This window comes from Callithrix jacchus, chromosome 21, assembly GCF_049354715.1.
Source record: "Callithrix jacchus isolate 240 chromosome 21, calJac240_pri, whole genome shotgun sequence".
Lineage (NCBI taxonomy): Eukaryota > Metazoa > Chordata > Mammalia > Primates > Cebidae > Callithrix > Callithrix jacchus.
In genome coordinates, this window is record NC_133522.1 from 39,486,514 (window position 1) to 39,504,102 (window position 17,589).

At 46.9% G+C, this 17,589-nt stretch overlaps 1 protein-coding gene across 1 annotated transcript in view; it reads left to right on the top strand.

The window, feature by feature from the left end:
* Positions 1-17,589, top strand: part of IFNGR2 (interferon gamma receptor 2) — a 31,623-nt gene that overhangs the window by 5,324 nt on the left and 8,710 nt on the right. Inside the window, exons 2-3 of the mRNA XM_035283285.3 lie at positions 4,911-5,043; positions 11,961-12,163. Of these exons, the coding sequence (XP_035139176.1) occupies positions 4,911-5,043; positions 11,961-12,163 (336 nt within the window). The remainder of the gene's footprint in view (positions 1-4,910; positions 5,044-11,960; positions 12,164-17,589) is intronic.

Below are 17,589 nucleotides of genomic sequence, written 5' to 3' on the forward strand. Positions count from 1 at the left end.
AGTTCGTTGTCTTAATTATAATAACTTTCTTTTTCCAAGACCAAGTCTTGCTCTGTTGCCCAGGCTGGAGTGCAGTGGCACAATCTCGGCTCACTGCAACCTCTGCGCCCAAGGTTCAAGTGATTCTCTGCCTCAGCCTCCTGGATAGCTGGGATTACAGGTGCACGCCACCACACCTGGCTAATTTTGGTATGTTTAGTAGAGATGGTGTTTCACCATCTTGGCCAGGCTGGTCTTGAACTCCTGACCTTGTGATCCACCAGCTTCAGCCTCCCAAAGTGCTGGGATTACAGGCATGGGCCACCACACCCAGCCTACAATAACTTTTTTTTTTTTTTTTTTTTTTAGACAGAGTCTCACTTTGTCACCCAGGCTGGAGTACAGTGGCACAGTCTTGGCTCATTGCATCCTCTACCTGCCAGGTTCAAGTTATTCTTGTGCTTCAGCCTCCCAAGTAGCTGGAATTGCAAGTGTGCACCACCATGCCTGGCTAATTGTTATATTTTTAGTAGAGACAGGGCTTCACCGTGTTGGCCAGGCTAGTCTCGAACTCCCAACCTCAGGTGATCCTCCTGCCTCAGCCTCCCAAAGTGCTGGGATTACAGGTGTGAGCCACCATGCTGTCCAATTACAATAACTTTTTACATGTTATATTTTTAAAATTCATAACTTATAATCTAAAATTGATGCTTAGCACAGCAAACTTTGGTGACATACACAAGAATGGTGCAAAGATTCAGCAGCTATTCATGGTAAGACAAGAGCAGCGAGGTGTAACCTGTATGAAACCTGCATCTCACAACCACGGTGCTCTCTCTCTAGCCTTCCATCCCTGGTGATTCCCACTGGGGGCCATGTGGCCTGGAACACAGAGGCTAGGCTGCCCAAGCACAGGTCCCCTGACCTGCATAAAGGACGGTCTTATCACAGATGCACAATTTTTGGTGCTTACCTATGGCATTTGCAATTCTGAGATGGATTTTCTTCTATTAATGTTTAAAGAGAGGGGATGATAGGAAACTCGGATACAAACAGAACCATATTATGTGGGCCATCTCTTAAACCTCAGTGAAATGGAAGTTGAAGGAAGCAGAAGGCTGGCATGGGAATCCCAACTTTTACAGGGATACCCTTTTGCTGTTCCATGCGTCGGTTGGGGTAGAAGCCCTTCCTTGTCCCCACCCTCCCCCAGGGTCCCTTGGTTGCTTCGTTTCTCAACTGAATGCTTAGATTGCGGAGCTGGAGGTGCCCAGAGAGGGAGGGCAGGAAGAAGAGACTATTTCTTCTGGTTCCTCACCAGAGATGGGAGATAGTGAACAGGGATGTGGAGGGCAGAGTAATGGTCCCCAAAGATGTCTATATCCTCTTCCTCAGAGCCTGTGAACCTGGGAATGTGCTGCCTGACATACAAAAGGGACTTTGCACATGTAACTTCAGAGCCCAGACGTAGGGAGATTGTCTTGCATTGTTAGGTCCGGTGGCCTCATACCATCACAAGGTTCCCAAAAGATGGAGCAGAGGCAGAAGGGTTGGTACCAGAGAGAGAAGAAGGATCCGGCCAACCTTGCTGGAGGAAGGCGCCCTGAACCAAAGACTGGGAGTGCCCTCTAGAAGACAAGGAAATGGGTTCTCCCCTGGAGCCTCCAGAAGGACCCCAGCCCTGCTTGTAGGGAAGCCATAAGCCCCACAGGTTGGTGCGCCAGAATGTAGGGATCAGTGAGTCCCACATTGGGCACCAGAACATGGGGAGCCAGCCCTACATTACTTGTGAGTACCCCGAGTTCGGAAGTGATGGCCCCTGGTCCCACTTTTTCTCTTAATCTTTTTCTCATTCCTTTGTCACCACCAAACTCAGGGTACCCACGGGTGATGTAGGGCTGGCTCCCTACGTTCTGGTGCCCAATGTGGGACGCATGGATCCCTACATTCTGGCGCACCAACCTGTGGGGCTTATGGCTTCCCTACACTGCTGAGTAACTGACTTCAGTCAGTGAGACTGACTTTAAACTTCTGACTGGCAGAACTGCAAACAAACACATCTGGATTTGATTATTTATTTATTTTTAGAGATAGGGTCTCTCTATGTTGGCCAGGCTAGAGTGCAGTGGCTGTTCATGGGGGTGATCATAGTGCATGCACTACAGCCTCGAACTCCTGGCCTCCAGTGATCCTCCCACCTCGGCCTCTTGAGCAGCTGGCCCTACAGGTGTGCACCCACACACCCGGGTAAATCTGGGTTGTGTGGAGCCACTAGGTTAGTGGCAATGTGTTACAGCAGTAAGAGGAACCTACTACAGCAAATAAAAGGCATTGTCAGATTTTTTGAATGCCCAGCCTTAAGCAGGCACTCACCTTGTTCCCGGAAAGAGACGTGTCCAGCTGTGTTTTCTTGTGGCCCCAAGAGCAGAAAAACTAGGAAAAGGGGAATTTATTGCTGTGACGGGACACAGAAGGAAGGTTAGAGCTAATTCCACGAGACCAACTCGAAGTGTTACCATTTTCTTAGTGCTTATGTAGATTTGGGTTATATGCCTATGTGCGGTATTGCACTTGTCTAAGTCTGTGGGTAACTAATTTTGTTTCAACTAGAAGGTTAGAGAATGGAAAAGTGCTTTCTAGGTCTAATCAAGCTGTGAGGGCCCCGGTACCTTCAAAGCCTGTCTCTTAACTTCTCTTTAATGAGGACTGTGGTACTGGAGTGTTTTGTTTATTTTTGAGATGGAGTGTCGCTCTGTCGCCCAGGCTGGAGTGTAGTGGTGCACTCGGCTCGCTGCAACCTCCGCCTCCCAGGTTCAAGCCATTCTCCTGCCTCAGCCTCCCTAGTAGCTGGGACTCCAGGTGTGCACCACCACGCCTAGCTATGTTGTATTTTTAGTAGAGATGGGGTTTCACCATGTTGGCCAGGCTGGTCTCAAACTCCTGACCTCAGGTGATCTATCCACCTTGCCTCCCAAAGTGCTGGGATTACAGGCATGAGCCACTGCACCCCACCAGGAGTGTTTATTTCTATCTCATCTCATTTACAGTTTGGTCTGGAGAGCTGCCTTAGACTCTCCGATAAATCCGTTCCAGTAACTGCCTCTGTTATCTCAGCTTGCTCCGGGTTTGGGAGAAGCCTGCGTAGGACGCGTGTTTCACTTCTGGCTTTGAAGTCTGGACATCCGTTTCCCTGGGTTTAACTCTTAGCTTAACGTTAAGGCAGCACTGTGGAAATGTATCTGTGTAGCCAGGGTGCCACGCAGGCCTGCCTCTGTGACTGTCAGGGAGAACGGACCCGCCACAATGCCTCTCTGGAAGCAGGCATTCAGTCCCCAGCTCACCTTGGGAATTGCTAGGTCATAGCAGCCACAGCACGCCCAGTAGGCCTGCCTCCCGCCGCGCAGCTTACCTGTGCCTTCAGCTCAGGTTGTCGTGAGGCCTACTGTGTGTCAGGGGAAGTGTTAGCTAGTTGGATGAAGGTCACCCAGAGCGCGTAGGTGTGGAGGGGAAGGGCATCCTATAACTGAACAAACGGCCACAGACTTCGCTTTCTGAAGAAGAGCCGGTGGTCAGGCTGTCGGCTGATCTCTTTGAGGCTGTACACACTTCCCGAAAATGTGTGGCTTCAATTTCCTGCTTTGAATTCTGGAAGAGCATATTTTTCTAACCTTTCTTCCACCTTCTGGGCATTTCTCATTAATCTTTTTGGTCAAAAGTCTTTTCTTAATTATGTTTTCTTTCTAAGACAAAAGGCTCCCTGTGAAGTGTCTGCTTAGGGAAGGGAGAAGTTGACGTTGTTTCTTCTAGGTCACCCCAAAGGGAGGGATTCTGGTATTGATGGTGTTTCCAGGAAAGTATATCCTTTTCTTTCTCTGTTTATTATTTTTTTGTTTTGAGACAGAATCTCCCTCTGTTGCCCAGGCTGGAGTACAGTGGCTCGATCTCAGCTCACTGCACACTCTGCCTCCTGGGTTCAAGCAATTCTCCTGCCTCAGCCTCCTGAGTAGCTGGGATTACAGGCAGGCACCACTGCACCCAGCTAAATTTTGTATTTTTAGTAGAGACAGCATTTCGCCATGTTGGCCAGGCTGGTCTTGAACTCCTGACCTCAAGTGATCTTCCTGCTTTGGCCTCCCAAAGTGCTGGGATTACAGGTGTGAGCCACTGTGCTTGGCCATATTGTCCCCTAATTTTAATATGCATGAGAAGCAACTTGTTGAAAATGCAGATTTCCTGGTCTGGGTTGGGGCCTGGGGACCTGCATTTTAACCAGCACCCCAGGGATTGTGATGCTGGGGGTCCTTGAGAAACACAGCAGCTCTGATGGTGCCCGGAAGTCGGCACTCCTTGCCCTCTCCCCACACCTTGGGCTTTGTGTACCCAAGTTAGGGTGTTTGTGCATGTGTAGTACATGCACATGTACACGTATTTGTGGACATTTACCAGACACTCCCTTGGTACTAAATCTGAAGCTAATGCGTGTCACATGATCACCACTTTAGTCTTCCCCACAGCCCTATGAGTGTACCATTATTGATCCCTTCTTCCTGAAAAAGAAACCCAAGCTCAGACAGGTGAAGTGACCTGCCCCAAGCCCGATGCACTTGCTAATGGTAGAACTGGGACCCCAGTCTAGCCAGACTCCAGGGCCCAGGACCTGTTCGTAACACGTGGAACCCACAGGCAGAAAGGCTGCCCCAGGCGCCTCTTTTCTTTTTTCACTGCCTGTACCAGTAGGGCCATCTTTGTAGCCAAAAGTTGGGGTGTGGGGCCATGCCCGGGGGACCTGGTAACGCCATTTGTGCACTTTCACAAAAACTGAGTTGTATGGATGACGTAGGTAATGTGCATTGAAACAGTTTTGTAATAATTTCCCTCTCTCTCCTCCCTTCTTATTCTCTGCTCCCTTCTTATTCTCTGTCCCTCTCAAGACTCTCTTTCCCAGCTGCCCACTCCTCAGCACCCGAGGATTCACCTATACAACGAAGAACAGGTCCTGAATTGGGAGCCAGTGACCCTGAGCAATGGCACGAGGCCTGTGGTCTACCGGGTGCAGTTTAAATAGTAAGCCAGTGTTTCTGTTGGATCCTTGCCGGGAGCTATGGGGGAATCGTGGGGAACCCTAGGGCCACCTACTAGTTCCCGCCTCTGTGCACGGTTTGTTATCAAACCCATGGGAAACACATCTTTCTTGGAACTTGTAAAACCTCTGAGGACAGAGGTTCCACAACCTCCCACTCATCTGAAGGCTTAAATTAAACTGGCAGTCACAACTCTGCTGTCTAACCACACAGCTTCTTGCTTTGGTGGAAAGTTTCTTCTTTTACTGGTTTCAGGAGAAGGGTTATAAAAACAGGCTTCTGCCACGGAAGGGCAGGAGGCAGCTTTTAGTCTTCATCTTTGGGCTTAAAAATCTGATTGATTTAACCTTATAGATCAAATAGGGCCTGATCGGAAATGTTTTTGGTTAATTACAATGAATTCTCAGTTTCTCAACTGGTTTTCCATTTTGTATATTATCCTGACTCCTTCATCTTCCTCTTACCTCTTCAAGCTTCTGCAGAACTGGCCATCACTTGATTTGCAATATAAATACATATAGAGGCCGGGCGCGGTGGCTCTCGCCTGTAATCCTAGCACTTTGGGAGGCCGAGGCAGGAGGATCACAAGGTCAGGAGTTAGAGACCAGCCTGGCCAATATGGTGAAACCCTGTCTCTACTAAAAATACAAAAATTAGCCAGGTGGGGTGGTGGGCACCTGTAATCCCAGCTACTCAGGAGGCTGAGGCAGGAGAATCGCTTGAACTCAGGAGGCGGAGGTTGCAGTGAGCCAATATCGCACCACTGCACTCCAGCCTGGGTGAAAGAGCAAGACTCCGTCTCAAAAAAAAGTACATACATATATATACACACAGAAAGAGGTCAAAGTCCACATCCTTTGTTATTTTTTGTTTACATTGTTAAGTAGGTTAATTAAAGAGTAAGGTAAAGTTATTGGCTAAGTCATTTTGTGCTGTTCAATAAACCAAATGTAAACACATGATGATGTCCAGTGCTTGTGAGATGGGATTGGTGTTCACCTGTATTCACCTGATGCTGTTTGCAGAATCAATCAGCATAGTCATTTCAGAGAGTAATTCTACCAGCCATTTGAAGTTACGGAAATGTCCATAGTAGCTTTCTTGTGTGTGTGTATGTCATTGTTGTTGTTTTGAGACAGAGTCTCCCTGTGTCGTCCAGGCTGGAGTGCAGCAGCACAGTCTCAACTCACTACAACCTCCACCTCTTGGATTCAAGTGATTCTCATGCCTCCCAAGTAGCTGGGACTACAGGCATGAACTACCATGCTGGCTAATGTGTATATTTTTAGTAGAAATGGGGTTTTGCCATGTTGGCCAGGCTGGTCTCAAATTTCTGGCCTCAAATGATCTGCCCACCTGGGCCTCCCAAAGTGCCGGGATTGCAGGCGTGAGCCACCGCACCCAGGCCTCATCGTAGTTTTACCCTACACAGATAATTCAACCCTCGGCAAAAAAAAAAGAGAAACCAAAACTACAATCATGAAGAGATACAGGGAAGCGTATATTCATATCCCCCGGTAGGAAGATGGCAGATTGTAGCCCGCTGTTACACTTGGCAGTTACACTAAACCACAGGCAGCCACTAGAAAGCATAATTATATGTCATCTGGTAGAAGCTGCAACTCCATGAACTTTGGTATGTATTTCGTTTTTTTATTTCTTTTTTTTTTTTTTTTTTTTTTTTTTTTTTGAGACAGAGTTTCACTCTTGTTACCCAGGCTGGAGTGCAATGGCGCGATCTCGGCGCACCACAACCTCCGCCTCCTGGGTTCAGGCAATTCTCCTGCCTCGGCCTCCCGAGTAGCTGGGATTACAGGCGCGCACCACCAAGCCCAGCTAATTTTTTGTATTTTTAGTAGAGATGGGGTTTCACCATTTTGACCAGGATGGTCTTGATCTCTTGACCTCATGATCCACCCGCCTCGGCCTCCCAAAGTGCTGGGATTACAGGCGTGAGCCACCACGCCCAGCTGGTTTTTTATTTCTTAGTTTTGTTGAAGTAAATTTTTATTCACTTTATACTGAAAAGTTGCAAGTGGTGTGTATTTATTGTCAAGAAGAGAAAGGGGCCCATCACAGTGGCTCCCACCTATAAAAAACAAAACAAAAAAAAGTAATGGGGAAAAATTGCAGGCAATTGATTTGTTAGAGGAGTAGGTTTCTAGATAACTTCTTTCTTTTTTTCTTTGAGACAAAGTCTTTGTCGCCCAGGCTGGAGTACGGTGGCCCAATCTCAGCTTACTGTAACCTCCACCTCCCAGGTTCAAGCGATTCTCATGCCTCAGCCTTCTGTGTAGCTAGGATTGCAAGTGTGTGCCACCCTATCCGGTTCAGATAACTACTTCTTATGCCACCCTACCCGGTTCAGATAACTACTTCTTATGCTTTTTGGGTTTTTTTTTTAGACAAGGTCTCACTCTGTCCCCCAGGCTGTAGTACAATGGCATGATCATGGCTCAGTGCAGCCTCAACTTCCTGGGCTCAAGAGCCTCCCACTTTAGCCTCCCAAGTAACTGGGACTAAAGGCATATGCCACTGCACCCAGCTAATTTTAAATTTTTTGAAGAGGTGGGATTTCACCATGTTGCCCAGGCTGGCCTTGAACTCTTGGGCTCAAGTGGTCTGCCCACCTCAACCTCCCAAAATGCTGGAATTAGAGGTCTGAGCCATCACACTGGCCTTCCTTATTCATTTTTAAATGTCTGTTGTAACAGTATTTGCTTAGTAGAAACGGGTGCTAAACTAAGGTCTGAGAGTTATCTCTATATCACATTTATCTGTTCCCTCAGTAGTTATAAATTACCAACATTAAGTCACATATAATAATGGAGCAATCCACCACAACAATTACCAACATTAAGTCACATATAATAATGGAGCAATCCACCATAACAGGCTACACAATTTGCTAGCCCCAATGTGAGACCCCTTATTCAAAAAGTATTAAGAATTTCAAGATGGCCACTGCAGAGCATCAAATGAAGTGCCTTTGTAAGAACGCAGCTTGTGGCCGGGCGCGGTGGCTCAAGCCTGTAATCCCAGCACTTTGGGAGGCCGAGGCGGGTGGATCACGAGGTCAAGAGATCGAGACCATCCTGGTCAACATGGTGAAACCCCGTCTCTACTGAAAATTACAAAAAATTAGCTGGGCATGGTGGCGGGTGCCTGTAATCCCAGCTACTCAGGAGGCTGAGGCAGGAGAATTGCCTGAACCCAGGGGGCGGAGGTTGCGGTGAGCCGAGATTGCGCCATTGCACTCCAGCCTGGGTAACAAGAGCAAAACTCTGTCTCAAAAAAAAAAAAAAAAAAAAAAAAGAACGCAGCTTGATATGGGTACTCGGGCCAGATGCCATGAAGCTGGCTACCCTCAGCATTCAGCCAACACTCTCGAGCTACACAAGAAGCTTGCTGGGAGAATCCCAGCTGATATAGTGACTTAGCCTTAACAGCTGATTTATGGGCTTAGCATTTCTTGGCCTTGAACAGGAAAGTATGTTTGCAGGTTTTAATAAGAGATACTTCTAAAAATAGGAGAAAATGTTATTGCATTTTTTAAAAAACCTTTGATAGAGTTTCATATGATAGACTAACGTGTTTCACTTTGTCTTTTTTTCAGAAAGCATTTTGTAGATATTTTCTCAGTGATAGAGGTTGGATTTTTTTTTTTTTTTTTTTTTTAGACAGAATCTCACTCTGTCATCCATGCTGGAGTGCGGTGGTGTGATCTCGGCTCACTGCAGCCTTCAGTTCAGTCCAACCTCCACCACCCCAGTTCAAGCGATTCTCCTGCCTCAGACTCCTGAGTAGCTGGAATTATAGCCGCGTACCACCACGCCCAGCTGATTTTTATATTTTTAGTAGAGACAGGGTTTCACCATGTTGGCCAGGCTGGTCTGGAACTCCTGACTTCAGGTGACCCACCCACCCAAAGTGCTGGGATTACAGGCGTGAGCCACCGCGCCCAGCTTAGAGGTTGGTTTTAGTAAAAGAAACAGGTTACAGTACATGTGAATGTTCCTGTTAGAAAAAGTTGAAATTGAGGATGATTTCTTTTTCTTTTCGATTTGTAGATTTGATGATGGAAGAGAGCCTTTGCATTTCTTTTTGGATACTTTCACGTTAGGGACTTTCTATTAATCTTGAGGCTTGTGGGAATTTCCACCCTATTTCTCTACAATAAAGCATTGCTGTGATTAAAAATGAAGATGCCTTTGTTTTTTGACAGTCAGAGTAGCAAGACCAAAATTACATGAGCACTTTATGGGAGAATTTAAAGTCTGAATCACAGGTAGCAGACAGTGGCCGCGGGCTATTTGGTTCCCAGTGTTTAATTTTTTTTTTCCAATTAGTTACCAACATTAAGAAATCTGGATTTTTCACTTAGAAAAAATAAATAACAGGGAAAAAAAAACGAATCCTGATTTCAGTTTTCCTTGAAAATGTAGACAGTTGGGCAGCAAGGTCCCTTCCGGGTCACGGCTCCTGGTCTCCTGCCAGCCCCTCCCCAGGCCTGCCCAGCCCTGTCTTCTCAAACATTTTTTTTCATTTTCTTCTGATTTCAATAGCAATCCATGTTCTTTATAGAAAATCTGGACAATCTAGAAAAGTAGAACAAAATAAAATAACCTGTTATTCTATACTCCACGAAGAATCACTGTTCTTATTTTATTTATTTTATTCTGAGATAGTGTCTCGCTTTGTCGCCCAGCCTGGAATACAGTGGCACGATCGCCGCTCACTGCAACCTCTGTCTCCCAGGTTCAAGTGATTCTCCTGCCTCCACCTCCCAAGTAGCTGGGATGTTATAGGTGCTTGCCACCGTGCCTGGCTAATTTTTTTGTATTTTTAGTAGAGATGGGGTTTCACTATGTTGGCTGGGCTGGTTTCAAACTCTTGACCTGAAATGATCTGCCTGCCTTGGTCTCCCACAGTGCTGGGATTACAGGTGTGGGCCACCATGCCCGGCCACTATTCTCATTTTAGACTTTTTTTATAAATTCATTCTCTTGTTTGAAATAGAGAGAGAGAGAGAGAGAGAGAGAGTGTGTGTGTGTGTGTGTGTGTGTGTGTGTAAACCAAACCAAACTGGGGTCAAACTTTCGAGATCTAGTTCCTTTTTTTCTCTTAATTTAACGTAGTGAAGTGTGAGCATTTTTTCATATACTTATTTCTGTGTGGACACTGTATGTTTCATTATGTGTTGTGTTCAACTTTTCCCCACTCATGGGAGTAGACAGTTGGCAGCTCGGCTCTGTCCTAAGTCATGTCCTCACACATGAATCATATCTGATTCTTACACTTCTAGAGGAGAGGTTTCTGGGTCAAAGAGGGTGGACTTGACACTTTTGTGAATGACCTCGCAAAGGCTGGACATAGCTCTTGAGTCCCAGGGTCGAGGTGCTGGGGAGCAGGCCCCACACTGCATTTGAGGAAGAGCCATGCATGTTGCTCTTAGAGGAGGAGGAATGGGGTGGTTAGAGGGTCTTTCAGTATCTGTCTACCTTGAAAAAGAAATCGCCTCTTCCAGAGCATACCCCTCACCCCCACCTGAGAGGAGAGGCTTGTGGTTTTCAATCCCTCTCCCCATTAGGGTCTGTCACCTTGGGGCTGGGTAGTAGGTGTTTATGGCAAGTGTCTTCGTGGAAGCTCTGGACATGCATCTTGAAGTGGCTTTCATCTTGTCCCTTGCCACTTAGAAAAAAGATAAATCTTGGCCAGGGTCAGAGGTACAGCTAGAAGCATGTATGGTATGTGAAAGCCAGTGGGCCTGGGGACACTGAGGGATCATCAGTCTGTCTCCTGTCTCCCACGGTCTTGCTTTCTGGGCCATGGTTGCTGTCTTAGAAGGGACACTGTCCACTGCCCCTACTCAGGCTCCCAGCAGCAACCTCCTTAGCCTCTGAAGTCTGGAACCTATGGGAAAGAGGTCCGAGCTGGGGAATAGAGTCCCAGTCCCATGTCGGGGTGTGGCACTGGGACTCTGGGAAAGGCACTGTCATTCACAAGGATGTCTGACGATGTATTTGGCAGGGTTTTCATATGGGTGAGATACATCCTCTTTAAATGGGCAGCTATGGGGTGGAAAGAAACTCCACAGCAGCAGGAAGCAGGACTGGAGTTTGCATTAACACAGCTCCATTCCCAAGACATAGGCAACAGAGACTGAGTTTGAAGTATTAAAATCAGTTCTGGGATGGAATGGGAGAAAGTATTTGCAAGCCATATATCTGACAAAGGACTTGTATGCAGAACAGATAACAAACTCTTACAATTCAACAGTTAAAACACAATTAAAAACCACAGCTGGGCACAGTGGATCACGCCTGTAATCCCAGCACTTTGGGAGACTGAGGCAGGAGGATTACTTGAGTCTAGGAGTTCAAGACCAGCCTGGGCAACATAGAAGAACTCCAATTCTACAAATAAAAATAAAAGTAGTGGCCAGTCATGGTGGCTCACACTTGTAATCCCAGCACTTTGGGAGGCTGAGGTGGACAGATCACATGAGGCCAGGAGTTTGAGACCAGCCTGGCCAACATGATGAAACCCCATCTCTACTAAAAAATATATAAAAATTAGCTGGGTGTGGTGGCTTGTGCCTGTAGTTCCAGCTACTCAGGAGACTGAGGCACGAGAATCACTTCAACCCAGGAGGCAGAGGTTGCAGTGAGCTGAGTGCACTCCAGCCTGGGTGGCAGAGTGAAACTGAAAAGGAAAAATGTGTGGTATATATAAATTGTATCTCAATAAAACTGTGTTTTGAACAAAAGCTCTGGGGAAACTGCCACATGAAGCAGAGAATCCTCAAACTCACCCTTGCCAGGGAAAGGAAAGGAAAAGAAAAAAAGAAAAAGAAGCAGAGAGAATTCTGTAAGTTGAAATCCTTTTTTTCCTTCCCAGCAGCGGTGATGAGTGGCTGACGATGGACACGTCCATAGGGGTGAATTGTACGCAGATCACAGCAACAGAGTGTGACTTCACTGCCGTCAGCCCCTCAGCGGGCTTCCCAATGGATTTCAATGTCACTCTACGCCTTCGAGCAGAGCTGGGAGCACTCCATTCTGCCTGGGTGACAATGCCTTGGTTTCAGCACTATCGGAATGGTAAGAGAACTTGGGAATAGAACTTCCTTTAAACTTTCCAGGTTTTCTTCACTTGCAGTATCAACTTCACACACCTCTGTCCTGCCTCTCACCCTAAATGACCAGCAGACAAATGGATAGGATGGTCATACCCACACTCTGACCTTAGAGGCTGATGCTAGTGGAGTGTGATTTGCTAAACCAGAGGTTGGCCAACTACAGCCTGCAGGCCAAATCTGGCCCACCACTTGTTTTTGTAAATAAAGTTTTATTGGAATACACAGTTACATCCATCTTTTACTGGGTCTATGGCTGCTGCAAAGCCTAAATTTACTGTGGCTTTTTACTGAGAAAGCGTGCTAACCTCACGCTAAAAGGGATGCTAGCATAGCTCTCTGATCAGCCTCACTTGTTCTGGTGCAACTTCTTTTGTGTCGCAGAACAGGCACATGTAGTCGGTATTCAATAAATATTTGCTGAATGACTGAATGAACAAATGTGTACCCAGATATTGGAAGGAGACGGAAGAACCCTCAGATACCAGTTTCTACATTCATTCCTCCGGTGATTCACTTGTCACGTGGTCAGCCGTGCCAGATGTTTCTTCCATGTCTGTGGTTTATGCACACACAGGGCATGAAACTTGACTAGGATCTTGATTTACAAAACTAAAGTATAAGATAGTTGAGGAAATGTGATCACAATTTGATACATAATGAACAATTATTGTTGACTTATTTTCAGTGTTATAATGGTGTTTTGGTTATGTTTTTTATTTTTTATTTTTATTTTTTTTCTTTTGAGATGGAGTTTCGCTCTTGTTACCTAGATTGGAGTGCAATGTTGTGATCTCGGCTCACTGCAACCTCCGCCTCCTGGGTTCAGGCAATTCTCCTGCCTCAGCCTCCTGAGTAGCTGGGATTACAGGCGCGCACCACCATGCCCAGCTAATTTTTGTATTTATAGTAGAGACGGGGTTTTACCATGTTGACCAGGATGGTCTCAATCTCTTGACCTCATGATCCACCTGACTCGGCCTCCCAAAGTGCTGGGATTATAGGCGCGAGCCACCGCGCCCGGCCTTGGTTATGTTTTTTAAAGTAAGGAGGTGGTCTGGTTAAGATGTTAATGTTATGTGTATTTTACCACAATAAAAAATTGGGGGAATAAAAAGGGTTCCTGCCGGGCACAATGGCTCACGCCTGTAATCCCAACACTTTTAGGAGGCGGAGGCAGGCAGATCACTTGAGGTCAGAGTTCGAGACCAGCCTGGCCAACATGGTGAAATCCCATCTCTACTAAAAATACAAAAATTAGCTGGGCGTGGTGGCAGGCGCCTGTTATCCCAGCTACTCCAGAGGCTGAGGCAGGAGAATCATTTGAGGAGGCAGAGGTTGCAGTGAGCCGAGATCGCATCACTGCACTCCAGCCTGAGCAACAGAATGAGACTCTGTCTCAAACACAAATACAAAATAAAAATATAAAAATATAAAGCGTTCGTATATTTTAGAGGTACATACCGAAGCATTTGCAGATGAGATGATGTGATGGCTGAGATGCGTTCAAGAAATCAAAATATTCCAAAGATCAGGAAGGGCAAGGACAGTGTCCAAGAAACAAAACTGGCCGCGAGTTGACAGCTGATTTGAGTTGGGTGATGAGTTCATGCATGTTTGTTATGATCATCTCTCTACTTTCTATATGTTTGAAATTTTCTCTCCTAAAAAGTTTTTGAGAGATTTTTAAGTTTTTAGAGTTTTTCAGATTACATGCCTGTAATCTTAGCACGTTGGGAGGCTGAGGTAGAAGGATCACTTGAGCTCAGGAGTTTGAGACCACCCTGGGGAACACAGCAAGACCCCATCTCTCTCTCTCTTTTTTTTTTTTTTTTTTTTAGTTTAAAAAAAAAAAATTGGGCCAGGCGCGGTGGCTCACGCCTGTAATCCCAGCACTTTGGGAGGCCGAGGCGGTTGGATCACGAGGTCAAGAGATCGAGACCATCCCGGTCAACATGGTGAAACCCCATCTCTACTAAAAATACAAAAAATTAGCTGGGCATGGTGGCGCATGCCTGCAATCCCAGCTATTCAGGAGGCTGAGGCAGGAGAATTGCCTGAACCCAGGAGGCAGAGGTTGCGGTGAGCCGAGATTGTGCCATTGCACTCCAGCCTGGGTAACAGGAGCGAAACTCCGTCTCAAAAAAAAAAAAAAAAAAAATCAGTGGTTGATGCTAGGTTCTGTGAGGGACAGAAGCAGATGACAGGGCAGTCCTGTTGGCTTCTCGTCTGCTGTGGACAAGCCATTTGTCCTTGGTTAGAGAACCTGCCCCTGCTTGAGCTATAGAGTATCTAATACATGGGAATTAGGGGTATGAAAAGCAGTAATGATGGCCAGGTGTGGTGGCTAACCCCTGTAATCCCAGCACTTGGGGAAACTGAAGCGGGCAGATCATCTGTGGTCAGGAGTTGGAGACCAGCCTGTCCAACATGGTGAAACTAAAAATACAAAAATACAAAATACTCTACTAAAAATACAAAAGTTAGCCAGGTATGGTGGCAAACGCCTGTAATCCCAGCTACTCAGGAATCTGAGGCAGGAGAAGCTCTTGAACCTGGGAGGCAGAGGTTGCAGTGAGCCAAGATCATGCCATTCTACTCCAGTCTGAATAACAGAGCGAGACTCCACCATTTAAAAAAAAAAAGGATGATAGTTACTGCCACTGCCCAGATATCAAGAGAGAATAAAGAAACAGGATGTATGGTGACAGTGGGTCTGGAACCAGCCAGCCACTGCTCCTGGCTGGAGTCGAGCAGCGTGTTTCTGTTAGTTACCGGCCAAGCTGCTGTTCTCTGCCCCCGTGCTGGAAAAGCTTGACGCAGTGGTGCCCTCACATCATATCTGCCATTTTCATCTCTGCTGGTGGCGTTAGAATCAGTAATGGACATAAAGGTGGTTACCAAGTGGAGGGGCGAGATGGTGGCTGGAGGGGCCAGGCTTTGGCATCACTCCCGCCTGGGTTCATATCCCAGCTTTGCCACTTACTGGCTGTGTTTCTCTAGGCAAGTAATGTCACCTTGGGGCTTCCATTTCCTCATCCAAGAAATGGGGATAACCTTATTCGTTTTTTGGTTTGGGTTTTTTTGTTTTGAGACACTCTCACTCTTTCACCCAGGCTGGAGTGCAGTGGTACAATCTTGGCTCACTGCAACCTCTGCCTCCCAGGTTCAAGCAATTCTGCCTCAGCCTCCCAAATAGCTGGGATTACAGGCACGCACCACCAGGCCCGGCTAATTTCTGTATTTTTAGTAAAGATAGGTTTTCTCCATGTTGGCCAGGCTGGTCTCGAATTCCTGACTTCAAGTGATCCACCTACTTCAGCATCCCAAAGCGCTGGAATTACAGGTGTGAGCCACTGTGCCTGCTGCTACCAGCCCACGATACCCTTACTTGGCGGTGACACTGATCCATGAGAGGCTTCATGGAAAGGCCAGTAGTCTGGAGGCTGCACACATTGCCCAGGGTTCCATGGGGCCAGCTTTCCTCCAGTGCTATGAGAGGAGACAGATTGTTCTCCCCTCTAGAGACAAGGCTTACCGGGTTGATACCAGATTCCAGGCTGGGACTGTCTTCACAAGGGCACGTCTCAGCCCTGTGCTTTCAGCCAGGCAGTGGCCACACTCCCACGTGCTAATGGAGTCCACACTGGTGTCCACACTCCCACGTGCTAATGGAGATGTCCAAAGAACATGTCCTATAGCCAGGCCCTACAGGTGCTTCTGCACACACTTCCGCATGCTCTGCTCACTTAGCTGGGACCAGGGAAGCTAGAGAACATGTATTTTGTCACTAGTAGTCAGTCCACAAACAGCACTGTGGCTGGCGGTGGGCCAGGCCTGCCCCTGCTTCTGCCCCTGGGTGTTGTCTGGACTTAGCGCCTCCACCAGAACAAATGAGAGGGCACAGATGCAAACCCGGCAGTTCTTTTGCATGGAGAGAAGCTTGGCCAGATCACGCACTTGCCCCTTGACAACTTGGAGTTCCCAGGGGAGAGAAGCCAACCCCGATGTTGTGAACCCACAGTGATATGATTGTCTCCCGGTGTAAAACATGCAGACATAGGACTGCTAAAACTTCGAGGACCCAGCCTGTACTTTGATCTGAGTTGCTCTGGTGAATGATAGAACGTGCATGCTTACTTAATAAACGCTTTATAACCCTCATTGATAGCACGTTATGAGTCACAGTTCTAGCCTGACCTGTGAATTCGGCGAAAAGCCTTAAAAAATAGACTCACCATGGTGATGCTTCTCAGTTCCTGTGTTTAAATACAGCATGGGCTTGGTGGCTCACGCCTGGAATCCCAGTACTTTTGGAGGTCGAGGCAGGAGGATCATTTGAGCCCAGGAGTTCAAGATTAGCCTGGACAACATGGCAAAACTTCAGCTTTACCAAAAAAAAAACCAAAAAACAAAAAAACAGCTGGGCGTGGTGGCACGGGCCTGTAGTCTCAGTTACTCGGAAAGCTGAAGTGGTTGGGTCACTTGAACCTGGGAGGTGGAGGTTGCAGTGAGCCACGATTGCACTACTGCACTCCAGCCTGGGCAACAGACAAAGACCCTGTCTCAAAAAACTTTTTAAATAAATAAATAAACATAGTATTATAAGAAGCTAGGAGACAAATGCACATAAAGTTTATAAATACCACTTTTGCTCAGTTTTATTGGAATTTTGTGTATATATATATATATATATATTGTAGGTAAGGGCTAACAAAATCATTTCCCCTCTGCATGAAAACTTGACCTTTGGTTAACCTCCAATTTTGTTTCTCTGGAAATCTGACAATAAAGGTGCCGTGTCACCCATGTTGCTAGGTGGCACTGCTTATGGTCACATGGCCCCTGACTGGTAACCTGCATCTCACTGACAATCCTAAATACCTGGTAGAAAGCCATACCTGTGGGATCTGCTGAGCACAGTGATCCTGGTAATTGGGCATGTCCTTTGCAGAAGCCCTAGAAACAACTCCTGGGGAGTTGTTATAAGAGAGATTGGCTCTGGTGGCCTTTCAGTCAGGGAGGCTTTTGCACTTGCCTGGTGAAATCTCTCCTCCTGGCACCAGAGCTGCCTCCTGCAGAGCCAAAGGGATTTGCTCTGGGCCACACTGTGGATGCCTCAAGCCCTCTCCTTCCACCTGGAGGCTGACTTGAAAGCAGCCTCTCGCCTAGAGCAGCCTCTTACAGTCTTGTACATCCGAAGTCAACCCCACTGCATATATAAATATAAATATGGCTGGACAGGGTGACTCACGCCTGTAATCACAGCACTTTGGGAGGCTGAGGTAGGCGGATCACCTCAGGTCAGGAGTTTGAAACCAGCCTGGCCAAAATGGTGAAACCTAGTCCCTACTGAAAATACAAAAATTAGCCAGGCATGGTGACGGGTGC